The sequence below is a fragment of the Cricetulus griseus genome (genome assembly GCF_003668045.3).
Source record: "Cricetulus griseus strain 17A/GY chromosome 1 unlocalized genomic scaffold, alternate assembly CriGri-PICRH-1.0 chr1_0, whole genome shotgun sequence".
Lineage (NCBI taxonomy): Eukaryota > Metazoa > Chordata > Mammalia > Rodentia > Cricetidae > Cricetulus > Cricetulus griseus.
In genome coordinates this window covers 221258342-221280875 of record NW_023276806.1, presented here as the reverse complement: position 1 = coordinate 221280875, position 22534 = coordinate 221258342, and the positions used below count along the sequence as shown (strand labels likewise).

General features: G+C 37.4%; 1 protein-coding gene across 1 annotated transcript in view; it reads left to right on the top strand.

Moving 5' to 3' along the window:
• Window positions 1–22534, top strand: part of Vps50 (VPS50 subunit of EARP/GARPII complex) — an 89668-nt gene that overhangs the window by 43255 nt on the left and 23879 nt on the right. The window contains exons 13-20 of the mRNA XM_027389845.2: window positions 3755–3887; window positions 8767–8858; window positions 12306–12400; window positions 12668–12766; window positions 13757–13847; window positions 16209–16385; window positions 18619–18737; window positions 21522–21628. Of these exons, the coding sequence (XP_027245646.1) occupies window positions 3755–3887; window positions 8767–8858; window positions 12306–12400; window positions 12668–12766; window positions 13757–13847; window positions 16209–16385; window positions 18619–18737; window positions 21522–21628 (913 nt within the window). The remainder of the gene's footprint in view (window positions 1–3754; window positions 3888–8766; window positions 8859–12305; window positions 12401–12667; window positions 12767–13756; window positions 13848–16208; window positions 16386–18618; window positions 18738–21521; window positions 21629–22534) is intronic.

Here is a 22534-nt window from a genome sequence, read left to right as displayed (position 1 = left end):
GTGGTTTGATAGCTGTGATGTGATGTAGAAATTCATTGGTGTACTGTAACAGTTCTTTGTATGTTTCTATTTTTTTAAGTATACCTAATGTTGTCCTCCTCTTATCTCCCAGGCAGAATGTTAGGATACACTTAGATGAAATACATTTGCATAATATAAATGTAAATTAAAGCGATGTTGAATCTGTGAAAAATTTTAAAGTTGATTTTGGATGAGTGCTTTATTGAGTGAATGGTGGCTGAGGTATAGGCTGGGCCTTTTGAAGTTTTGTTCCATTTGGCCATACAGTTTTCACCTTTCCTGCTCTTGTTCGTTGTATGTATATGTGGTAGGGGATGAGTCAGCTATAACGATATGCTAAAGTAAACTAAGGAGAAAGAATTCAACTGGCTCGTTGTAAGCTAGCAGCTATAAACATAAACATGGGGAATTACTCTCCGTAGCTGCGTGGCATTCTGTTGTGTATATGATGTCGTAGTTTCTGCAGACTCCTCTAGTTGGGGATTTAGATAGACTTCAGTAGCTTTTAGTTACACATTTTGTTAAAATACATCATTGGGATAACTTTCTAGAGGTGGGATTGCTCTGTTGAAATGAAAATACATTTGCTGTTCTGTTGGGTGGTTTCTGTTTCTCCGTGAGATTACACCTTTTCAGGTTCCTTCCAACAATGGAGTGGGGGTTGTGGTTTGATGTGGAATTCTTTATCTAGTTTGTCCAGTTAAAATAAGCTGAGCTATGAGGCAGTATGGTGCATGCCTTTAATCTCAGCACTCAGAAGGCAAAGGTAGGTAGGTATCTGAGTTCGGGGCCAGCCTGATCTACAGAGTGAGGTCCAGAACAGCCAGGGATACACACCGAGATCCTGTCTTAAAAAAACAAACAAACAAGAAAGATAAGCTGAACATACTTTCCCATGTTTCAGGTCATACTTTGTGTTTCTGTTTGTGAAGCATCTTCATTTTTGGTCTCTCCCCACCAAACTTTGTTGTTTTTTTTTGTTGTTGTTGTTTTTGAGAAGTTCTTGCTGTACTGTCTGGGTCAGCAAGAACTCCGGGTCATCCTCGTGCCCCAGCATTCCACATAGAGAGGACTGCAGGCATCCATTACCATCCAGCTTTTCACTTTTTTAGAGTTATGTCTAGACATAGGATCTTAGTTCTCTATGTATATATGTGAATTTTTTCAAGTTTATCATTTGCATTTTGTCTTTGTTTATGGTTATACAAATTCTTTCTTTTAATGTAAAAGTTTATGAGGTTTTGCTTTTTTACCTCTGAATTTTGAGATGTACAAAAGAGTTTTCTTTATAACACCACCAGAGAGGAAATGCTCCACCTTTTTTCATAGTGCTGTATAATTGTATTTTTTATGTAGATCTCTTATTTAGAGTATATTCTTGTGCATGGTTGTGAAGTGAGTCTGATTTTTTCTCTTCTGTTGACTGTGTAGTTGTCCAGCAGTGTTTGTGGGAGCTACTGCCTAATGATGTGAGATGCCCCTCCCATTGTGTGCTACCTTATGAGAGACTGGGTTTTTAAAAATTGGTACCGTAGTAAGATAATGAATTAACTTTGCATAATATGTTAGTAAACACTGAAATATTCTAATCAACAATATGCTGGACTCTGTGTTATCTCAAGTCATTTACATTTTTCAGGGTGCCTCATGATTTTCCTCATGAAGTCTTTGAACATATATTTCAGAGAATCCTAAAACTTTTTCCTCTCTTTTATTGTAAATGAGGTACCTCATGCAGTATAAATCTAAATGATTGTTATTAACATGAATCTTACTTTGCATGTTAATTTTATAACCTTTAGCTTTGCTGGGTTATTACTGAGTCAGTTTTATTGATCTGTAGACGTTTCCAGTTACTGTGTCAGTTCATAGACTGAAGTAGGTTTTGTTCATTTGTGTAGCTCTAGTCATTCAGTCTAACTATATTGGCCATTATCTCCTAAAACTGTTAAACAGTAGTGGAGATAGAAGTATCCTTAATTGTTTGTTGATCACAGTAGTTGTGCTTTAAGGAATTGTGAGGTCAGTCTTAATTTATTCATAAGTTTTTAATTAGGAATGACTGCTAAATGAGTGATGGTCAGCTTTTTTTGTTTTGGTGTCTGTGAGATAGTCATTTTTTCCTTCTTCCATCTATTAATAGGGCAAATATTAATTGGTTTTGTAATACTAAACCAGTCAAGCATTTTTGTCATAAGCCTTGCATAGACAATCTGACTCTAGAGGTTAACTCCCCTACTTTGTGGTTCAGTTTGAGAAATTTGACATGCTTACAAAAGTGAGTTGAGACATCCTGGTTAGTGTTGGGTAAATGAGGAGTTTGCGGGTGTGAAGTCATTCTGGGACGAATGGGCCTTTTGAGAGTGAGGGCGGTGGGCATGTGAGCATCTCAGGCAGCAGCCCGGCAAGGTCCCTGGGCATGCTGTATCATAAGCAGCCCCGTGAAGGCCATGGCCATGCCAAGCATCCTGAGCATCAACCTTGTGAGGGCTGTGGCCATGTGAGCATCCTGAGCATCAACCTTGTGAGGGCCGTGGCCATGTGAGCATCCTGAGCAGTAGCTTGATGTAGCTGTCTGACACAGCTCTGTTCTGCTAGCACTTCCTACTGGAGGACTATGCTTATCAGCAGAGTCCTCTCTGATGGGTTGAGCTCAAACTTCAAGGATCTAGAAAATCTAATAATGGAGCAGATGCTGCCTTATGCCTGATGGGAAGCTTACAAGGTAGAATAGGAAATAGAATGCAGAAGGCCTGTTTTAATAGATGGAGAAAGATGGGGACAGGGCCCTCATGCTCATCCCTTAGAGTTGTGCAGTGTTCCATAGTCTTTGTATGTAATACCTTGCTTTAAAATGTTTTATGTAACTGGAGTATCTGTGAGTTCTGGAGCATCTGTAGAATTCAGAGATTGTCAAGCTGTTTACTCATTTTACACAAATGAAATAATTGAATGGTAAATCCAGCCTTCATTTTGCCATTTTGCTCTACGAATAATTATAAAACCATATCTACATGTTTAGACATGTGTTTGAAAAAGCATATGTATTTGGCTGTTTACCACTCTAGTTAGCATGAATCAGGGAAAGCAGGGCCTAATATGAAGTGCACTAAAGTTTCATACATTAGCCAACTTTATCCAGGGAATCAGACAGTTTATACTCTGAGGGTTAAGAAAATCATATGAGTAAGGCATTCAGTCACAAGGACAAGCCACACGTGGAGAAAGCATGTTTTCCCATAGAGGCATATGAAGAACAACAGCTGAAGTAAATCACTGCTATGTACATCTGTAGGGTCTCGAGAGAACATTCCAAGAACAACCCATGTTATGGAGAACAGAGGTTATAAGACTTGTTCACTTGGAGTTTTCATCACAAGGTCTCAGAAATCTCCTCACAGGACTCTACTCTTGGACTGTGTTCTGACATTGAGGGAAGCTAAAAGTATGGTTTGAGAACACTTACCAGTTCAATAATTTCTTGAATTGGTTCGGGGACAAAATTGATTCATACTATAGGGACGGTTATTACTAACGAGTAATGAAAAGCTATGTTGAAGTGGGAATTGAAATTTTTTTCTTACATTGATTTTCTTATGCTATTGCCGTGGAAGAAATTTCCTTACTTGTAATTTTACTTGTACTTGCTTGATTAATAATAAATCATTTCATTTTGATTAGCTGTGAGTATTTAAGAAAATATCATTCTTGGGAATTGACTCCTTTTTTTCAGCATGTAACACCAGACAGCTACATTCCATGCCTGGCAGACCTTTGCAAAGCACTGTGGGAAGTCATGCTCAGCTATTACAGGACCATGGAGTGGCATGAGAAGCATGACAGTGCGGATGCAGCTTCAGCATCTGGTAGGAAATGGTTTTGATTTCTGTTTTAAAATTGAGGTATAACATGTGTTGCATTTCTGGCATACTGGTGAGAAGAGACGGCTCCACCTGTAGAATTGAGACAGTTTGGTGGCAATAGATTAAGTACTCAGCAAAGAAGGTTATTCAGGTCCTACAAAAGCTCAGTTTTCTTTGGGGATTAGCTGATCCAAAGGACTTACCAAGTGGCAGGTAATTCCAGTTTTGAGAGTACATGCTGATGGCCCTTGAACTGAATTGTTTTGAAAAAAAGAAGCTTTAAAAAATATTCTTTTTAGTGTTACTGATTTTAAACCTGGTAAGACATTGGTCTTTTCAGATTTACTAGGAAAGCAATACTAAATATTCACCATTACTCTAATTTGCAAGTTGTAAAAATAAAGTTAGGTTCTGAGGATTAATAAATATATTAGTATTTTCCTTTTTGAGAAAACAGGAAAACAGTGTCATAAGAGATTTAAAACAGGGCTGGAGAGATGGCTCAGCAGTTAAGAATACATACTGCTTCTCCCAGGACCTGGGTTAAATTTTCAGCACCCACATGACAGCTCACAACTGTCTATAACTCCAGTTCTAAGGGATCCAGCACCCTCACACCGATACATATGCAAGCAAAACACAAATGCATATGAACTTTATTTTCAAAAAGACTTCTAAAGCATTCCTTTCTATAAGGAAAATATACTTTTAGGTAGTTATGGTATACAATGCTAATAGAGTAGGAATTTCTAACTTTACTAGGCATTCTTTTTAAATTTATGTCTTAAGTGGTCCTCTTCAAACAATAGCCGAGATTAAATATTTCAGATAATTAGAGGTTTGTGAGATGTCTCAGTCAGTAAAGCACTTGCCACTCAAGCATTAGGACCTGAGTTTGGATCCCCTGTAACTATAAAAGCCCCTGGATTTTAGCTGGAGTTACTGGTCAGTCAACTTAGCCAAGACAGCAAAATACAGGTTCAGTGAGAGACCCTGTCTCAGAAAATAAGGTGGAAAACAACTGAAAAAGATATCAGTTGTCTTAGTCACTGTTCTATTGCTTTGAAGAGAAACCATGACCAAGGCAACTCTTAAGAAAACATTTAATTAGAGGCTTGCTTACTTGAAGCTGTATCATAATGCAGAAACACATTTAGTCTAACTTCAAAAGTTCCCATAGGCTATCACAGTCCCATGTACATCACAGTCTCAACATTGTCTAAAAGTCGGAAATTCAAAGTCTCTTCTGAGACTCCTGGCATTCTATTAATTTTAAGCCCTGTAAAATAAAAAGAAAAAAGAAAAACAGATTACATACTTCCAACAGATTGCATACTTCCAACATAAAATGACACAGAGTATACATTTCCATCTTAAAAGGGAGAGAGGGAATGTAGTGAGGAAATACTGAACCAATGCAAGATTGAAAACCATCAGGGCAAACTAAACAATTTTGCATCTTCATGTCTGATGTCAAAGCACTCTTCAGATCTCCAACTCCTTTCAGCTTCATTGATTGTAACACGTTTCTCTCTTGGGCTGGTTCCACACCCGGTCTTCAGGTGTTCTTGGCAGGTATCCCAGGACTCTGGTATCTCAAACATCTTGGAGTCTCCAAGGCAATCCAGGATTCACCTTCACCACACAATGGCCTTTCCAGGCCACCATGCAGTGACACCTCTGCCTCATGCCTGGCCTCAGAGGCTTTCCTTAGCCAAGGAGGACGATCCCAATCCTTTTTTTTTTTTTTTTTTTTGTATCCTTATCTCTAAATCCAGAACCAGGTAGCCAAAGCCGCCAAGTTCTACTGCTTGCTAGGGCTGGACCATGGCCCCATTGTTCAATTCCGTCTACATCAGGGTTCTATTGCTGATGGTTTCCTTCACTGTCTACACTTTCCTTTAATCCCTTCTCAAAATTTGGAAGCTTACCTGGTTGAGGTCTTGCCACGAGTTCACTATTCCCCTTATTCCATCTAGCATCAGGTTTTTGTTTAAACTTTTATCTCCTTGAGCACTGGACTTGGCTCCAACAAAACATTCCCTCGTGTTCCTTTTCTCCTCAAATTGTATATTTTGTATTTTTCTCGCTCCATTTACTCTCTTTCATTATAAATTTACATAAGAGCAGTCACTGATAACCACATGAAATAGTCAATACTAGGCTGTCATGAAATCTCTGTTAATGCTGTCAGTACAAAACTCAATTTAGCCTCAAGCAGATTTTTAGGACAGGGGCAAAAAGCAGCCACATTCTTTGCTAAAATTTAATAAGAATGACCTGAAGGCTACTTACCAATATTATTCCCCTCTAAAACTTTCAGAGTCTGGGCGTCATAATTTACATTACTCTCAGCACCATTGTCTTCCATGCTCCTGCTAGTATGGCCCATGAAGTCAACTGCTTACCTAATTCAAAGTCCACATGCTGCCAGCAAGCAGCATGGTCAGGCCTGTCACAGCAATGCCCTGGTCCCTGGTACCCACTTCTGTCTTAGTCACTGTTCTATTGCTATAAAGAGACACCATGACCAAAAGCAACTCTTATGGAAGAAAGCATTTAATTGGGGACATGCTTAACAAATTTAGAGGTTTATTCTATTATCATCATAGTAGGAAGCATGGTGGCAAGCAGGAAGGTGCTGGAGCAGTAACTGAGAGCTACATCGTGATCCCAGAGATTCTAGGCCTGACATGGAGTTTCGAAACTTCAAAGCCTACCCCAGTGACACCTTTCTCCAGCAAGGCCACACCTTTCCCACCAAGACCACTCCATCTAATCCTTCTAATTCTCTCAAAGAGTTTCATTCCTGGAGACTAAGCATTCAAGTATTTGAGCCTATGGGGACCATTCTTATTCAAACCACTGCACCACAACAACCTGTGGCTCCCTCAAGCACATAACACACACACACACACACACACACACACACACACACACACGTATGGGCCCCTGCACACCCATGCACATTCGCCTACACACAGAACTACTTTGAAATAATTTTACTAGCACTTGTTTAATATAGCATAAATCATGCTGGGTCATGAAGTTTAATGTAGATACTCTTTTTGCTGAACTTATTTTTGATAACTTCCAGTTTCTGGGGTGCCTGGTTTCTGTGATTGGTCAAACAGGAGATACACAAATCTTACCATTTGATTAAACAGAATTTTAAAGCCATGTTAGAAAACATGTGTAATCATTCTTGTAGAAAGCAAAACTTAAGAAAGGAAAATTGTATCATGGACTAGAAATGTTGGAGAGGGAGGAGAACGGAGAGAGCATGAGGCAAGCCAGAACTTCAAGCCAGTGGACTAGGAGTGAGCTAGCTCAGTGGTGGGGAGCCTGCCAGGCATGCGCAGGGCCAGGCTTCAGTCACAGCTGGGAACCCTAGCTCAGTGAGAAGGTTCTCATCATACTTACTCTGCTTTGTCACTTTTTACATTTTTCTAGGTACAGCCAATAGTAAGATACGTCAGCACCTCTTTTATTTTCTAATACATTATTTAAAGATAAACCAAAGGGCACATTTCAGGTAGAATTAGCATTTGCAATTGATATAGGAACTCCTAAATGTACATACTTAGAGATTCAATACAAGTGTTAAAACAAAAACCGTAGAGAACAAGATAAGACCCTGTGGTGATGGGAGTACCGATACTCAGTCACACCAGATTTGAGCCTTACGTATTTAGACTTCCTATTTAAGATTCCATATGAAATCCCCTGTTCTAATCTGTATCTTAAGAGAATGTGGTTCTCTGACTAATTCAGCATTCCACCAGCAATGTCTAGGACTATGAATAGTTAAATGCAGACATGCAAGAATACAATGAGATTATTCCCAGTCCCTTTGTAAAACTAAAGGACCTCTAAAATTTATTTTCTGTAGTTCTATAGTGATACTGTTTGTCATCCTAGCACTTTAAGTCCTAAACAAACCGCAAAAGATGTAGTTTAGATGCATAGCTAAGCTGCCAGGTCACCACAGCTAGGTCATGCATGCAGTCCGTTCTAGCAGTGCTCAAGGGTGGACCAAGTGTATATCTGTAGACTGACAAGGATGGTCTTTTCCTAAGTACCATTGGACACTTTGCCAACCTGAGAGAAGATAATGGACTGTTGCTCTGCAGTACACCAAGTCTCTGTAATACACAAGTGTGTTTGTATTTTCAGGAGGGAAACTTATTTTGAGGAACGATATTGATCTTGCGTGTTGGACTGGATATTGTTAAATTGTTTATCTGCAATGATTAATATTATGGTTCATTATAAAAATATATTATGAATTATAAAAATACAGTAAAACCATGCTAATTTACCTCCTGCTGTCTTCTATTCTTGTTGGCATACATATTACGTGACAGTTAAATGAGTTGGTTTTCTGGTGCCCTGGCATCAGCTTGTCACATGGTCTTGAACTAGGTGGTGTGTGGCTCTGGGGCCACATGCCTTCTCCTGGGACCATTCACATGCAGTATGTAGTCTTTAAGTTATCTATGTATCACAGGGGCTTAGTCCCCATGCCCGATTGTACTATTATCTTGAATGCACACATATGGAGCATATTTTCTTTTTCATTTTACGTGTATGTGTGCCTGTCCACCACATGCATGCCTGGTGCCTGCAGACACTGTAAGAGGGTGTGGGATTCCCCCAAGACCAAAGTTACAGAAGGTTGTGAGAGCCATATAGTTGCTAGGCATCTAACCCTCTGGAAGGGTAGCCAGGGTTCTTAACCAGTGAGCCATCTCCTGCCCTGGGGAAAAAAAAAAATGTTTTTTTATCTTAGATTGGCTAATAAAAATGAGAGAACAACAACAGAAAATTTTGAAAAGCAGTACATTTAATTAAAAGCATGCTGGGGTTTTTTTGTTTTCAGAAGGAAGTAATGTGATGAGTACCGAAGAAACCAATTTTGATCGTGGCTACATAAAAAAGAAACTAGAGCATGGCCTTACTCGAATATGGCAGGTTTGGTTTATTTTCATGTTTACTTTCATAGAAGCTGTGGTCCAAAACACTCACACTAGAGTTGTTGTAGAAATTCTTGTTCTAAACTTTGTGTGTTTGCACTCTCTGCAGGCTTAATCATATGCTCGCTCGTCTTTGGAACAAGGCTATCATTTAACTTAATTTCTGTAATTAGTTGATAATTATATTGACTCAGAGAGCAATTGAAAAGAAAAAGTCTCCGTTTGAAAATTCCCATTGGAAAATATTCATGTGTTCCATGACTAAGGAAAATCATGCTTTCCTCAAGAATTTGCACCTTTTTTTTTATTGAGCTGTCCTGTTTATTTTTATTTTTTATTTTATTTAGTTTTTTTGATTTCCTTTCTGCCTAATTTTAGGAAAGAACTAAGTAGGGGACATTTGGGTCAGAACATGGGGAAGAATCAGTCTAGTTCTTCGAGGAGCTTCTTTGAGGAAAGTGGCACACTTATTTTCATTTGGGCTGCTGTCAGTGACTTCCATTTGGACTACACACTAGATAGCAATTGGGTCTTACAGCCCTGTGTCTGGGAAGATAAGGTCAGAATTCTTACAGAGTCCGTGTTGAGTAAAGTTCTGCTTCCTAGTTGGCAGATGGTGCCTTTTGTTGTGTCCTTAGTTGTGAAACTAGAAAGCCATGTCCCTCAGGCATCAGTCACTATAAGGGCACCAGTCCTAATCACAGGGACCCCACCCTCATGACCTAAAGCCTTATGAGGGCTCTGCTTTCTGTTGCTCTCACCATGCGGGTTCGAATTCCATCACACAGGTTATAAGTATACCCAAATATGAGACAATAATATGATCTTTTTTTTTTTATGTTTTCTTTCAGTTGACTGGTTCAGTTGTAGTCTGAAATTTGCTTAAAGTATGGTCCTTACTAGATCAGAGTGTAATTTCTTTGTAATCTTTGCAACCTTGAAAAACTCTGTCTAACCACCCCCCACCCCAATTAGGTTGAATTTTCAGTTTGATATCTAATATAGGATTTCTTTTTAAAAAAATAATTTAGGGAAACACCCTAAAAATGTAAATTTTTTCAAGTATCATTTAATCTTTATAGTTTAGTGCTCTGGTTTATGACAACCCTATGTTGAGTTATACAATTTGTATTTATGGTTTAACATTTAAATATATGTTGTGGTTATAGTTTTTTGACTACTATATTTTCTCTTATGACAATATTAAGTTATTATGTGTTAATCCAATAATAGTGATTTGGGGCTTTTTTTGTTTGAGCATTATATATGAATATATATGCTCATGCTCATTAAATATATACCCAGGGCCAGACATAAATATTTTATGATTTAATCTCCTTATAGACCCTTATTGTACTTAGTGGAAATTAGCATATTCATGGTAGAATTTCTGGTAATCAGTGGTGCCCTTTTTATTCCTGGCATCTTATATAGTTGGTCTCATCTGACATGGGAACCTGATGGTATTTCTGGTAAATGAAAACCTGTTCAATGTGAAATTTAGTACATTCACACTTAAGCATCTGGCCACTTTATGGAAGTCATCTTACTTTTAAATCTGACCCTTGTCTCCTTTGAGTTGACTGTCATACTCCAGATTTCAAGTTCCGGTGTGTTATTCCCACTTCCCCTTGCTCACCCCTGCTCCTATACTCCACTACTCGTATTCAACCTGTTCTAGAGTTTTATAATTTGTTTTGTGAATTTTTGTTTTTTTTTAATCTGTTTTTATAGATTCTCAGTGACTTGTGATAATGAGTAGTCCCTTATGTGTATTTTTCTTTTTATAATTATTTTAAGTGCAGATAGTATTTTTATGATGCCATACTGTGATTGGCATCTTTTTTGTCTTTCGCCATGTAGAGCTCAGCTTAGTGCTCACCTGGCAGTTGTATATCTGCCTCTAAACTGCATATTAGTTGTTGTGTCCGTAATGCCTAGAATATTACTTGAAGTGTTTAATAGACACTCAGGAAATGTTTAGTTTGATTAAATTATTCTATAATTTCTAATTTCTACCCTTTTGAAATATATAGGAATAATTAATCCATTGTGTATTTTGTTTGATATCTGAACAGTAAATAGTTTCCTTCTACTAGTTAAGTTTCCTCTTCACCACTTTCTGGATAATTCTACTTCTGTCTACTTCATTTGTTACAAAGTATAAAGAAAATTTGTGACTTTGAAGGGAGATAGACCTCCATTTGAGACTTAGCTTTGCCAAGCAGCAGGCACAAGATCTCAGACAAAGTAATACTTGACACTCTAGTCTCTGCGCCTCTTCAGGATTATAAAGGCCTGCTGAAGGAAGTTGGTTTTATCCCATACATAAAGTTGTTAGCATAGTGTTTTTGACATTATTAAATATCAAAAAGCAGATTTTTTTACACCTGTTTATTCAGCCATTGTATATGTTATATGTATACTGTTTACTGTTTTAATTATTTGGCTTATTTATCTGAACATTTTATTCTTTCATTTTAAATACTTTGTAGTATATTTAATGTATTACAAATCTTTCAGCATTGCTCATAACTTTTTATTCCATCCTTACATAGTTTCACTTTTTAAAAAGCAATGATTTGTGGTAATATATTATTTATGATTTATTAAAACTTGCCTGAAGATTCAGCAAGCAAAGTCAGCCCAGCATTGGGTATTATTCTAGGTGAATTTTAGAATAGTTGTTTAGAAGAAAAATTTTTGGTCTGGATTTTTTTTTTTTTTGGCCTATTTAAGATTTAGCATGTTTTCAAGTGAAAGTTCCCATTTTATAGCACTTTGCAGGTTATTGTGAAAGCTCTCAGTTTTTATGTTACCTGGTGTATATTTTGCAGCTATTCATTTTTAAATGCATTATCTTTGGGTTTCTAATAAACCAGAGCCAGGTATACATAATGATTTTGTCCCATCTCTCATAAGAATATACTTTTTTGAAAAGAGATTTTATGTACTATTAATTATGTGTATGTAGTGTATGTGGTTATGTGCACCTAGGGCAGGTGTGTTAAGAAGTCAAAGACACAGAATCACATGAAGTTTGAGTCATAGGCAGTTGTGAGCCATTGGGGCATTGGAAATAGAACTCCAGTTCTCTGCAAGAGTATGTGTGCTTAACTGCTGAGTCATCTCCAGCCCAAGATACCATTCTTACCATAAGAATTGTGTGTGTGTGTGTGTGTGTGTGTGTGTGTGTGTGTGTGTGTGTGTGTATTTATGTCTTTGCATTAAGTAGGATTTTGCATAACTATGTCAAGTTTTAGTGAGATTGTGGATACTACTATTTCTTAAAACATTCATGGGACTATCCCTGTTAGGTTATTCTTAAAGATACTTGACTGTTGGTTTTGCAGATAGATGATATAAAACTAAGAATGTATCGCCATCTCATTTTAATATGTTACTACAGAATAAATTTACTTATTTGTTTATTTGTGTCTTACAGGATGTTCAACTAAAAGTAAAAACCTACTTGCTTGGAACTGATTTATCTATATTCAAATACGATGATTTTATCTTTGTTTTGGATATAGTCAGCAGGTAGTATTTGAGATACTGTCTTCTCTGGCTTAATTCATTCAACCATAAGAATAAAAAAACAAATTAATTAATTTTCTGTCTAACTTCTTTATGGAGGGGTATATAATTATTTATGATAGATAGACTGGGCTTGTAGGATCTTCAAAATTTTTTAAATACCCAAATTTAAATTTTTATGAGTTATAATTGTTAAAGAAAGAGCCTGGGCTGGTTTTGTTTTCTTTAAGGGTGTTCCTGAAACTTACATAGACCTTTCTGTTCAACTAGGTTGATGCAAGTTGGAGAAGAATTTTGTGGTAGCAAGTCTGAAGTTTTGCAGGAGTCCATTAGAAAACAAAGTATCAATTATTTCAAGAACCACCACAGGTAAGAAATGCAATAAGATATGAATAAATACAGTAGGTAATAAGACTATTTATCTAAGGTTTACTTTTATAAGATTTGCTGATTTAAAGCCATTTTTAACTTTTGATAATTTTATTGTATCTCTTTGTAGGATAGTTGGGGATACTCTATCAAGAATATGAGAAAAACTATTATTATTATTCATTGTAAATCTAAAGTTCTTTGTTTGTAGTAGGTAGAGTTTGTCTGTGCCCAGGCAGCCAGTTCCCAAATAACCACTCAGAGATGTAATATTCATTATAAATGCTTGGTTGGTAGCTCAGGGTTATTACTAAGTAGCTCTTACAACTTAAATTAACCCATTTCTATTACTCTTTGTGCTGCCTTAAGACTTGTGGCTTCTCTCTTTCCTATGTCCTGCTTTCTTCCCAAAATGAGAGCAGTAGTGTTGAAAACCATTGGTGTGATATAGGTAGTTAGTAGACTGCCCAGAGTGTAAGTGCTGACCTGCGGAGTTTTCAGTGCATTATAGAAATAGACACAGTTAAAGACCTTTGGAAAATGATAGTCATCTTGGTGTTGTCACTTTGTAGTCTGACACTTGACATATTATGATACTCTAATACATAAATATTTATGATTTTTGTATAACCTGCTAGTTGTTTCTCTATTTTGGCATTGGTAAATGAATAGTTAAGACAAATTTAAGTGCATGAGTTGGTGACAGGTTTAAATTTAGTTCTTTAATAAAAATCATATTTCTTACACATCAGTTTTACACTTTTAAAAGTATTGAGCTTAGTAAATATTTGACCTATGTTTATTACATTTCTCTTAAGGATCATAGGATTTCTAACAGAAGCAAGCTTTTGTACTTCATTGTGCTAGTCTGATTGGTTCTAAAGGTGATTGTGATGATGGTAATTCTGTTGTTACATTGTATTTTGTTTCCTCCATTCTTGTATTTCCTTTTTTTCTTTAGACTATTGTTTTTCTTTTCTTTTCTTTAAGAATACGGCTGGATGAACTGAGGATGTTCTTAGAGAATGAGACCTGGGAGCTTTGCCCTGTTAAGTCAAATTTCAGCATCTTGCAGCTTCATGTAAGTTTTTCTTAAGAACAAAGAAAAGTGTCTACTAGTAACTATTTTGAGTTTTTTCTTTTACTAACAAAAACATGTATGTGAGAGCTCCTTCCTTGAAAGGGATTCCTAACAGGCCCATTAATAAGAATTCACTGCTGATGGACCTGAAGTCTACTTTCCAATGTTTGTCTTACATGCTCAGTAAACACTTTTGACTAAAGAAAGTAACCATCACTATGAATTGTCATTTGAATTCAGAAGAGAACCCACTGTGTTATGGAAGTTTTTCAGAAAGTGAGTCAGTTGTATTTTGGTACTGTGTGGCATATGTTATATACTAGCAGTTTCCCGAAAGGCATGAATGGACACTTAGGTCAGAGCACAGTTACAGGTTTGCTGGTATTGACAACATGCTTCGTAAATGAAAAAGGTACTTGTAAGAAATACTAATTTTTATTAGCTAGGTGGATTCTTTGGAAAAGGGGTTTGTGAAAAACTCTTTAATTAGTTGGATTGAAATACAGTGGGGTAAATACTCCTGCCTCAAAGTTTGTGTCATGGTCCATGGCCTGAAAGTACATTGTGTTTAATGATTTCCTTCAGGTAGAAGAAGAAGAAAATTCTGGATGTATTTAAAGAGTACTTGGTTATTATTTTTTAAATTCTATATCATATGTTTGGATGTGTTGCCTTCATGTATGTTGGTGTACCACATGTGCAGTCCTAGTGGCAGCCAAATGAGGTCATGGGCTCCCCTGGATCTGTAATTGCAGATGGTGGTTACCTGTCATGTGGGTGCCAGGAATTCAGCCTGCGTCCTCCAGAAGAGCAGCTAGAGCTCTTAATTGCTGAGTTGTCTGTCTCGATGTTTAATTTAATAGGGAGATAGTCTTTATGTTATGTGGTTTCAGATCCAGTCCTATCATACTGCTTTCCTAGCATAGCAGAAACACTAACAGCAGTAATTAGTGCGTGCTCAGGGACAACAAAAGTAACACATTAGCATCAATGAAATAGCATTAAATTGGCAGAATCTATGACTTCTAAAATAATTCCTTAACATTTAAAATTTTAAGCTTAACATTTTAGAGTATGTATTTGAATAATTTTATTGAATTTCTATTTAATAGGTTGATTATTAATAGATTGATCATGCATATTTAATGTGTACTTGATATAATTGTAAGAGAACTTTTAATGGAAACATGTTATTTCCAACTATCAAGCATTATTTTCTTTTTCAAAATGGTTGCCTTGAAAACCATTTACACCTTAATTATTTAAATGTATTCCTGTGGATTTGTAAAGAAATCATATTGTTATATTAAACACTTGTTTAGAGTTATAAAAATAATGTCATGATTTTCAGGCATTGTGTTGGATCTGATTTAACATGTAGTTGGCATTTATAAAAGAAAAGCTGGGGTTGAGACATGGTGTAATGGTAGAGTGAACAAGTCAATGTACTTTGTAGAAATTTAAGACACTTTTTAATAATGCCCTTGGACCTTTTAAGACTAATTCTGAGTATGACAGACATTTAAATTTGGGATTAATATTGCCAGGTATAGAAAATGTTTATTTTTGTTGTTAGTTGTCAAGAGTTTTGTAATACAGGTGAACTTTAGAGATTATTTGAATCATTCCTCCAATGAGCTGTAACCTGGAACTTGGTGCCCAGTCTTTCCAGACTGCCTCAATTTGCTAATCTTTGTAATGTGGAAGTTCGATCAGGTATTGCATCTTTTTAGCTCTATCGCTTTTTATTTCCCCAGTCTAGATTGTTCCTCCCATTTTAAAGATGAGGAAATTGAAGCAAAGAGAAGGCAGGTGGCTTTCCATAATGGCTTGATGTAGCAGTCTAGGAGGATGAATGTTTGTCTTCTTTGTTTCTTGGTGTATGAAGGAAATTAAATGATAGTTACAGATACCAACATAATAAAGATAGATATGTACTTGATACTTTTCTTGTGTTTGTAAGTATGTCTTACATGACACAAACACGAGTCAGCAGTGTCTTAGCAGTTGCTCTTTTGAAAGATGTAAGTTAAAAGCATCCTACCAGGACTTCTGCTTTTGTGTAATTTAATTTTTTTTGTCATTTCAAAACGTGTCTCTGCCTTTCCTTCAAGGAAGGCCAGAGTTGTTTGACCAGGCCACTGTGACTCACATGGCACTGTTGTCTAATGTCTTCTAGAATGGTTACGTGTTTCCAAGATTGTGCTCTCAGACAACTTGTGAAGTATAAAGGTGAAGAATAACTTGAAGATCATTCTCTTCCTCCTGTTCTAACTCTCCATTTACATTGAAAGGATATGTTTATATGCTTAGATTTCATTGTTTTTTCTAATAGCTATTTGGTCCTTTCTCAATGTATAGGAATTTAAATTCCTGGAACAGTCCCGCTCCCCATCGGTTTCACCTAGTAAGCAACCGTCGGCAACTTCTTCAAAACCTGTGACTTTGTTTGAGCAGTACTGTAGTGGTGGAAATCCATTTGAAATTCAAGCCAACCACAAAGATGAAGAAACAGAAGATGTCTTGGCTTCTAATGGGGTATGTGGTGTTTTTAAAATGCTTTGTGAAGCAGAAGTGAGTTTTCTTTTTTTTAAGTGTTGTGAAGTAAACTGGTAATTTCTGGATTGCTTGTCTGTTTACCACTTACATTCTTGCCATACACTGTGTCCCTACAAGATGACTTATGTAGATAATGACTACACAAGTGTACCATGCTTATTCACAGTGGCGTCCTGAAGTGTATATTTGTTCTTGTTGGCTTGATATTCTATCAGTGTGTTTACCTAGCTATGCTATATTTCTTCTCCTTGGGAGTGCTTTGGTGACTTCAACAGAGATGACTGAGGGACTAGTGCACCTGGGCTTCTGTTGTGACTCCCCTTCTGAGTAACCAAGTCAGTATTTTATTCCATGTGTTTTTTATCTGAGAGTAAGGTTGTCTTAGTCAATGTCTGTTGCTGTGAAGAGACACAATGACCAGAGCAACTCTTGTAAAGGAAGCATTTAATTGGGGCTGGCTTCCAGTCTCAGAGGTTTAGTCCATCAGCGTCGTGGTGGGGAGCACAGTGGCACACGGGCAGATATGGTGTTGGAGAAGTTGACAAGAATTCTCCATTCAGATCTACAGGTAGCAGAGACAGACACTGGGCCTGGCATGGGCTTTGGAAACCCCAAAGCCGTCCCTATTGACAGGCTTTCTCCTAATACCTCTCAAATAGTGCCACTCCCTGATGACTAAGCATTGAAATATATAGGACATTTATATTCAGACCACCACAGAGTTATTGCCTAGTTGCCTGACAGTGGTTTTCAGATTTAGAATTTACAAGTGTGATCTTTTAACAACTTTGAGCTGCTTGGAGCAATATTAAAAACAGGAATTACTTAGTTGGTAGGAAGGGTTTACATGCACTAACAGCACATCAGTTTATTAGCTGTGTGGGCCTTGACAAGGTACTTTACCCTTGTGCCTCTTGGGCTGTACATATTGCAGTAGAGAGTAGTGCCAGCCTCACGGTCCTCTGTAGTGTGTTTCCAAAATCATACCTTTCGAACAGGACATTACTTGGTATGTCCTTTTGTTCTCTGTCATTTCCAAAGGAACCCACTGTGATTTTTAATTTTAGACTTGATGGAACCAAGTGAGAATTGTTAAGGTCTGAGAAAAGCTATTTCTTTTATTTTTCTATTTTAGTTTTGAAACCTATTTTGGCAGATTTTTGAGACAGGGTTCTCTCTGTGGCTCTTTCTGACCAGGAACTCATTGTGTAAACCATGCTGGTCTCAGACTCACAGATATCTACCTGCCTCTGCCTGCTGAGCAGAATTCTTATCTGTATGTTGATAGGATCACCTTATGTGTAAATACAGGGAGATGTCATGATTTTTTAAAAAATAGTTATTGGTATAGAGTCTAAGCTTTGCAGATACAGTCTAAGTCCTTGAGACTGGTTCACATCTGTATAAGGCCTGACACTTTCCCCCAGTAACATTATCCAAAAGGAATTGAACTAGGGCCACAGACCTCTTTTGGTATTCTTATCCTGTTGGTCTCCTCACCTATGTGTGGTGTTAAGACTTAACTGTATATGTGGTTAAGCTATATATGGAGTTTTCAGGATTTAAGAGATTAATTCCTGAGAGAACTTGGCACAGTACATGGTCAAAAATGCAGGGAATACTAGCCAATATTTAATCACTTGGTGATGACGATGCTGGTACTGCCACTGGTTCCCTTGCTGGCAGCATCCTTTCCCCGATGGCATTGGTCCATGGTGCCACAAGGGCAAGGAAATTGTTAAGAAGGAACCCTTATCACAGGAGTGAGCCTCTCAGCAGCTGAACATCCTCAGGGGTGGCAATCAGTCTGTGTGCTGAGTGTATTTAGTAAATGAAAGTAATAGTTCCAGAATTGGATCCCAGCCTTGTAAAGTAAATATTGCAAAAACCACCAGAAGATCTTTTTAAGTCTAAAACACACTATTTCTTCTTTGAGGTCCAATGGGTATTAGTTGTAGTTGTGAATATTTGTGAATATTGTTTTATTTACAAATATACAACACAAATATTTTTATTTTCCTTTTCTTTTGAGCTAGTTAAAAGTGAGATAAAAGAGAAAAATGGAAAAAGAATTTGATTCTTCCCAAGAAAATTAAAACTAGGTTAAGAATGTTCCTCTGTTTGTTTAAAATGGTGACCGTTTCTGTGCTGAGAGACTGCAGTAACGTGATCCCGTGTGCCACTGTTGCCTGTCCCACTGTGTTCTCTTCAGTACGAGTCTGATGAGCAGGAGAAGAGTGCCTATCAGGAGTATGACAGTGACAGCGACGTCCCCGAAGAGCTGAAACGGGATTACGTGGATGAGCAGACAGGCGATGTGCCCGTGAAGAGGTGACTGATGGGGACTAGGTGGCTCAGTGGTTATTGATGTGGCAGCAATCCCTGCACCTTAAAAACTGATTTCGGAAAGACCGGTGTGCGTAGGTTTCCCCCATCCCAGTGACATTGCAGGAAAAAGAGTAAAATATTTATGTGAAAAGCAAAGCCTAACTTAGGTGTTCCACAAATTAATTTACTTGATGGGATTTGACTGTTATGATTCAGGAAATATTAGTTGATTCTACTTGACTAAACTGGCTTAAATGTAGGTTTTCTTTTGATTCATGCAGTGTATTTGACATTATAAAAAGTACTTTGGGATTTGCTCATTCAGTCAGTGGTTTTCTGCTCTGCAGACCACTTTCCTTCACAGATACGAGTTAGTTTCTTGTATATTAATTGCATAGAGTAGTAAGTTTTATTATAACATTTTGTGCATATTTATCATTGCCATTGATTTTGCAGCAATATTTTAATTTTATTTTGTTGAGAATTTCATACATGAGTACTATATTCACATCATTTTCAGCTCTTTTCCTCTTCTAACCCTTCTCATGTCTCTCCACTCCCTCCCAAATTCATGACCTCTTTTTGAGCTATTCTGTTCCACCATTCACCATGCACTCATGTACACAATACAGTCTGCTCAGTCCATTTAACGTGGACCATTGATAACACGGGTTTGGGGCTGATCATTTCTGATTACATAACTCAGGAGCTTGTCTCTGACACACACTTATCTCCTTCTCTTAATAGCCATGAATTGCCTATAGCTCTTCATCTAGCAATGGGGTCTCCTGATATTTTTCTCCATCCATGTTCTCATTTCTTTATAAAAATTATAGTTTCACATTCTGGTGGAATGGCATTGGTCACCAAGTGGTGACCCGAGTCTGAGTCCCAGGTTCCACATGGTAGAAAAGAACCTGCTCCTATCGTCGTCCTGTGACCTCCACACATGCACCTTGGTACTCACACCACTGCCACCCACAGCCCCCCAAATAAATATAATTAAAAGAATAAAAAATACTGCCACAAGCTAATCTCTTCTCAAATCATAAAAGTTACTTTCTCATCTCATGAAAATATTGGGCCTAATCAAAGAGCTTTTAGTTTACAGATCAATTTTTTTTTGCACCAATCTTGTAAATACAGTGTCTCCTCTACTTTTCCAGCCTTGTGGAGTTTGTATTTGATGTTTTATTATGGTTCCCTGCTAGTAATTAGGTTTTGTTTTATGATAAACTTTACCCTTCAAAACTACCCTAATTTTATTAGGAATTTTTGTCACATCTATTCAGTTAATTGGGCCTAATATTTTTATTCTGAAGTGAATTAATATCAGATATTTTTAGTTAATACACACATATATATTTAAATGATAGATTTAAGTATGCTTTACACTTTGTTAACAATTGATTAACTTGGAACCTCGACTGAAGTAACTTCTCCTTAGTAGTGAGCAATCCATATAATTGTAACTGTATTGATTGGGAAAGTTTGATTTTATTGGGTTTTGCAGATTTAAGACATTAATAGATCTTTGAGCTAAATGGAATGCTTTTGTTGACTTATTGGATCTGTTTAGGAAATATTTTGGCCAAAGGGAAAGCAATTTTAATTGAAACTAGTGTATAAGGTAATGTCTGCTCCTCATGGATGTGGGTCTCCAATTTTGCTAGTTAATTTAGGTTCTTGTTCTGACCTTTTAAACTATTCTTATTTGTACACTGGGATTTTTTTCTTAGATAGAAATTTGATTCAATTCCAAAGTGTTTTTTTCCCTGTGCATTTAGAGAGCCCCTGTGCTCCTCAGGCTTGGTGTTTTTGGTGGCGCAGCCTCTGCCTGCCTTTCCCAGCACTTTGCATTGCCCAAGTATTGCACATGGCAGCATGGTGAAGTTCTGTCCTTCTCAGTAGACTGTTTTCTTTACCTGCTACATAACCACACCCTTTTCCAAATGTTTTTGCTAGTGTTCTGAGAATTTTATTGATTTTGATCATTTTCATGTTCTTCCCCTATCACCTCATACCCTTTAAAAAGTGGCCTTACCATGTATCTTCTGTTTCTCTTTTGAAAATAGTGTTACCCGTTAACTTCATACTCAGCCATCATATCTTCTTTTAATTCCAATTTCATAGAGGATATTTTTCTCATAAATTTCTGAAATCCATAGATTTGATACATTTATGCCTCAGTGTATAACTTCCATAGAAAACTCCGTTTGTTTCAGAAGGGTTACAGATTTCAGAATGGTTGCCACTCCCACACCCCAGGCCTAGGGCACAGTCCCTGTACTCGCTCAGCCTCACATCAGACACAACAAAAGCAGCCCATCTGCCCAGGGCACATCACAGAAACAACTGGAATCATCTAGAGGAACCCAGAACTTGAAAGAGCACTCACTTCATCAGGGGATCCAAGGGGTTAAAAAGTAACAAACAACTCTGAGAACTTAAAAAAAGAGATCAATAAATGGCAGAGTGGTGTCCAAGAAAACACAAGACATATGTGAAATAAAGTGGCAGACTATTTGGGATTTGAAAGCTGAATTCAGTAAAGATAAAGAAATGTTGACACATACTTAGGGTAGAGTCTTCAGAATGCCTAGAATCAAAGAAATGCATTTCTAGAACTTCATGTGTTTATTATTTCTCCTCTCTCGGGGCTGTGAGTTCACCTATGTAGTAGTTCAGTAAATAAGTTATGAGTGGGAGCGAGAGGATCATCTGAGTAGCCAACTGGGTTATTAGTCTGCAGTCTAAAGGCCTTTCTCCTTTGTTTTCCATGGCAAGCGTTTCACGAGAGACCCTTAAGAGCAGGAAGAAATCAGATTACAGTCTAAATAAAGTGAATGCGCCCATCTTAACAAACACAACACTGAATGTAATAAGGCTTGTTGGTGAGTAGCCATACCTTTCTATTTCTTAAAAACTATGTCCGTCGCATTTGTTTGCTGTGGTTACCGAATTATTTTTACTTAAGTTCCTTTGAGTGATTACTTAGTCTCTGCCGCAGTGAGGGGTTTAAGAATCTTCTGTGTCAGGGCTTCCTACCCTGTAAATGCTCCACACAGTAGTATACAAATATTAATGTCAGTTTCACTCTTTCAGTTAGCTCCCTATTAAGTTATTGTACCTTCTGATTTTTCTGAAGCATTCCAGTTGATTGATTTAGAGGTCTGTGTATAAGGGTGATAGTGCCAACTTCACAGCACAATATTTTTCAGCTTAATTGCCTCCTAGAGCTTCCCAGCCTTCCTGTCAGATAAGCAGAGTGAATAGTGATTGTCTGCTGTTCTTAGACAGAGGGTTTCACAGAGGATGTGTCTGTCTCGTTACAGATGAGACCTTTAGATGATCTCATCGAAGGCAAACAGGAGCAAATGCCACCCTAAACATCCAGCTCCGAGGGAGGGGTGTCGATATTTCAACATCTTGCATTCTTTCAGCCTTTATATTTCACAAATCCGTCCATACATTTGACAGATAAGTTAAGAGAGTTTCTTTTACAGTGCTGTCGACAGCAGTCAGGGATTTTATGGTTGGCTGCAGGATCTCTATGTCCTATTTGCAAAGATGCCTTTCATGTACTGCCTTGTTGGAGGAACTTCAGCTCTGATGAAATGCTGTGTTAGTTAAGATAATTTCTAAATATCATATGTGAATACGATAAAATGTACAAAATGCTTTAGTCCATCTTTCTTTAGAGAAAAATATGCAAGAAGTCATATTGAAATGAGAAGAAAAGGTATACATTTTCAAGCCCCAGAAAAAAAGACAAATCCTGAGAAGCTATTCTGTGGCTA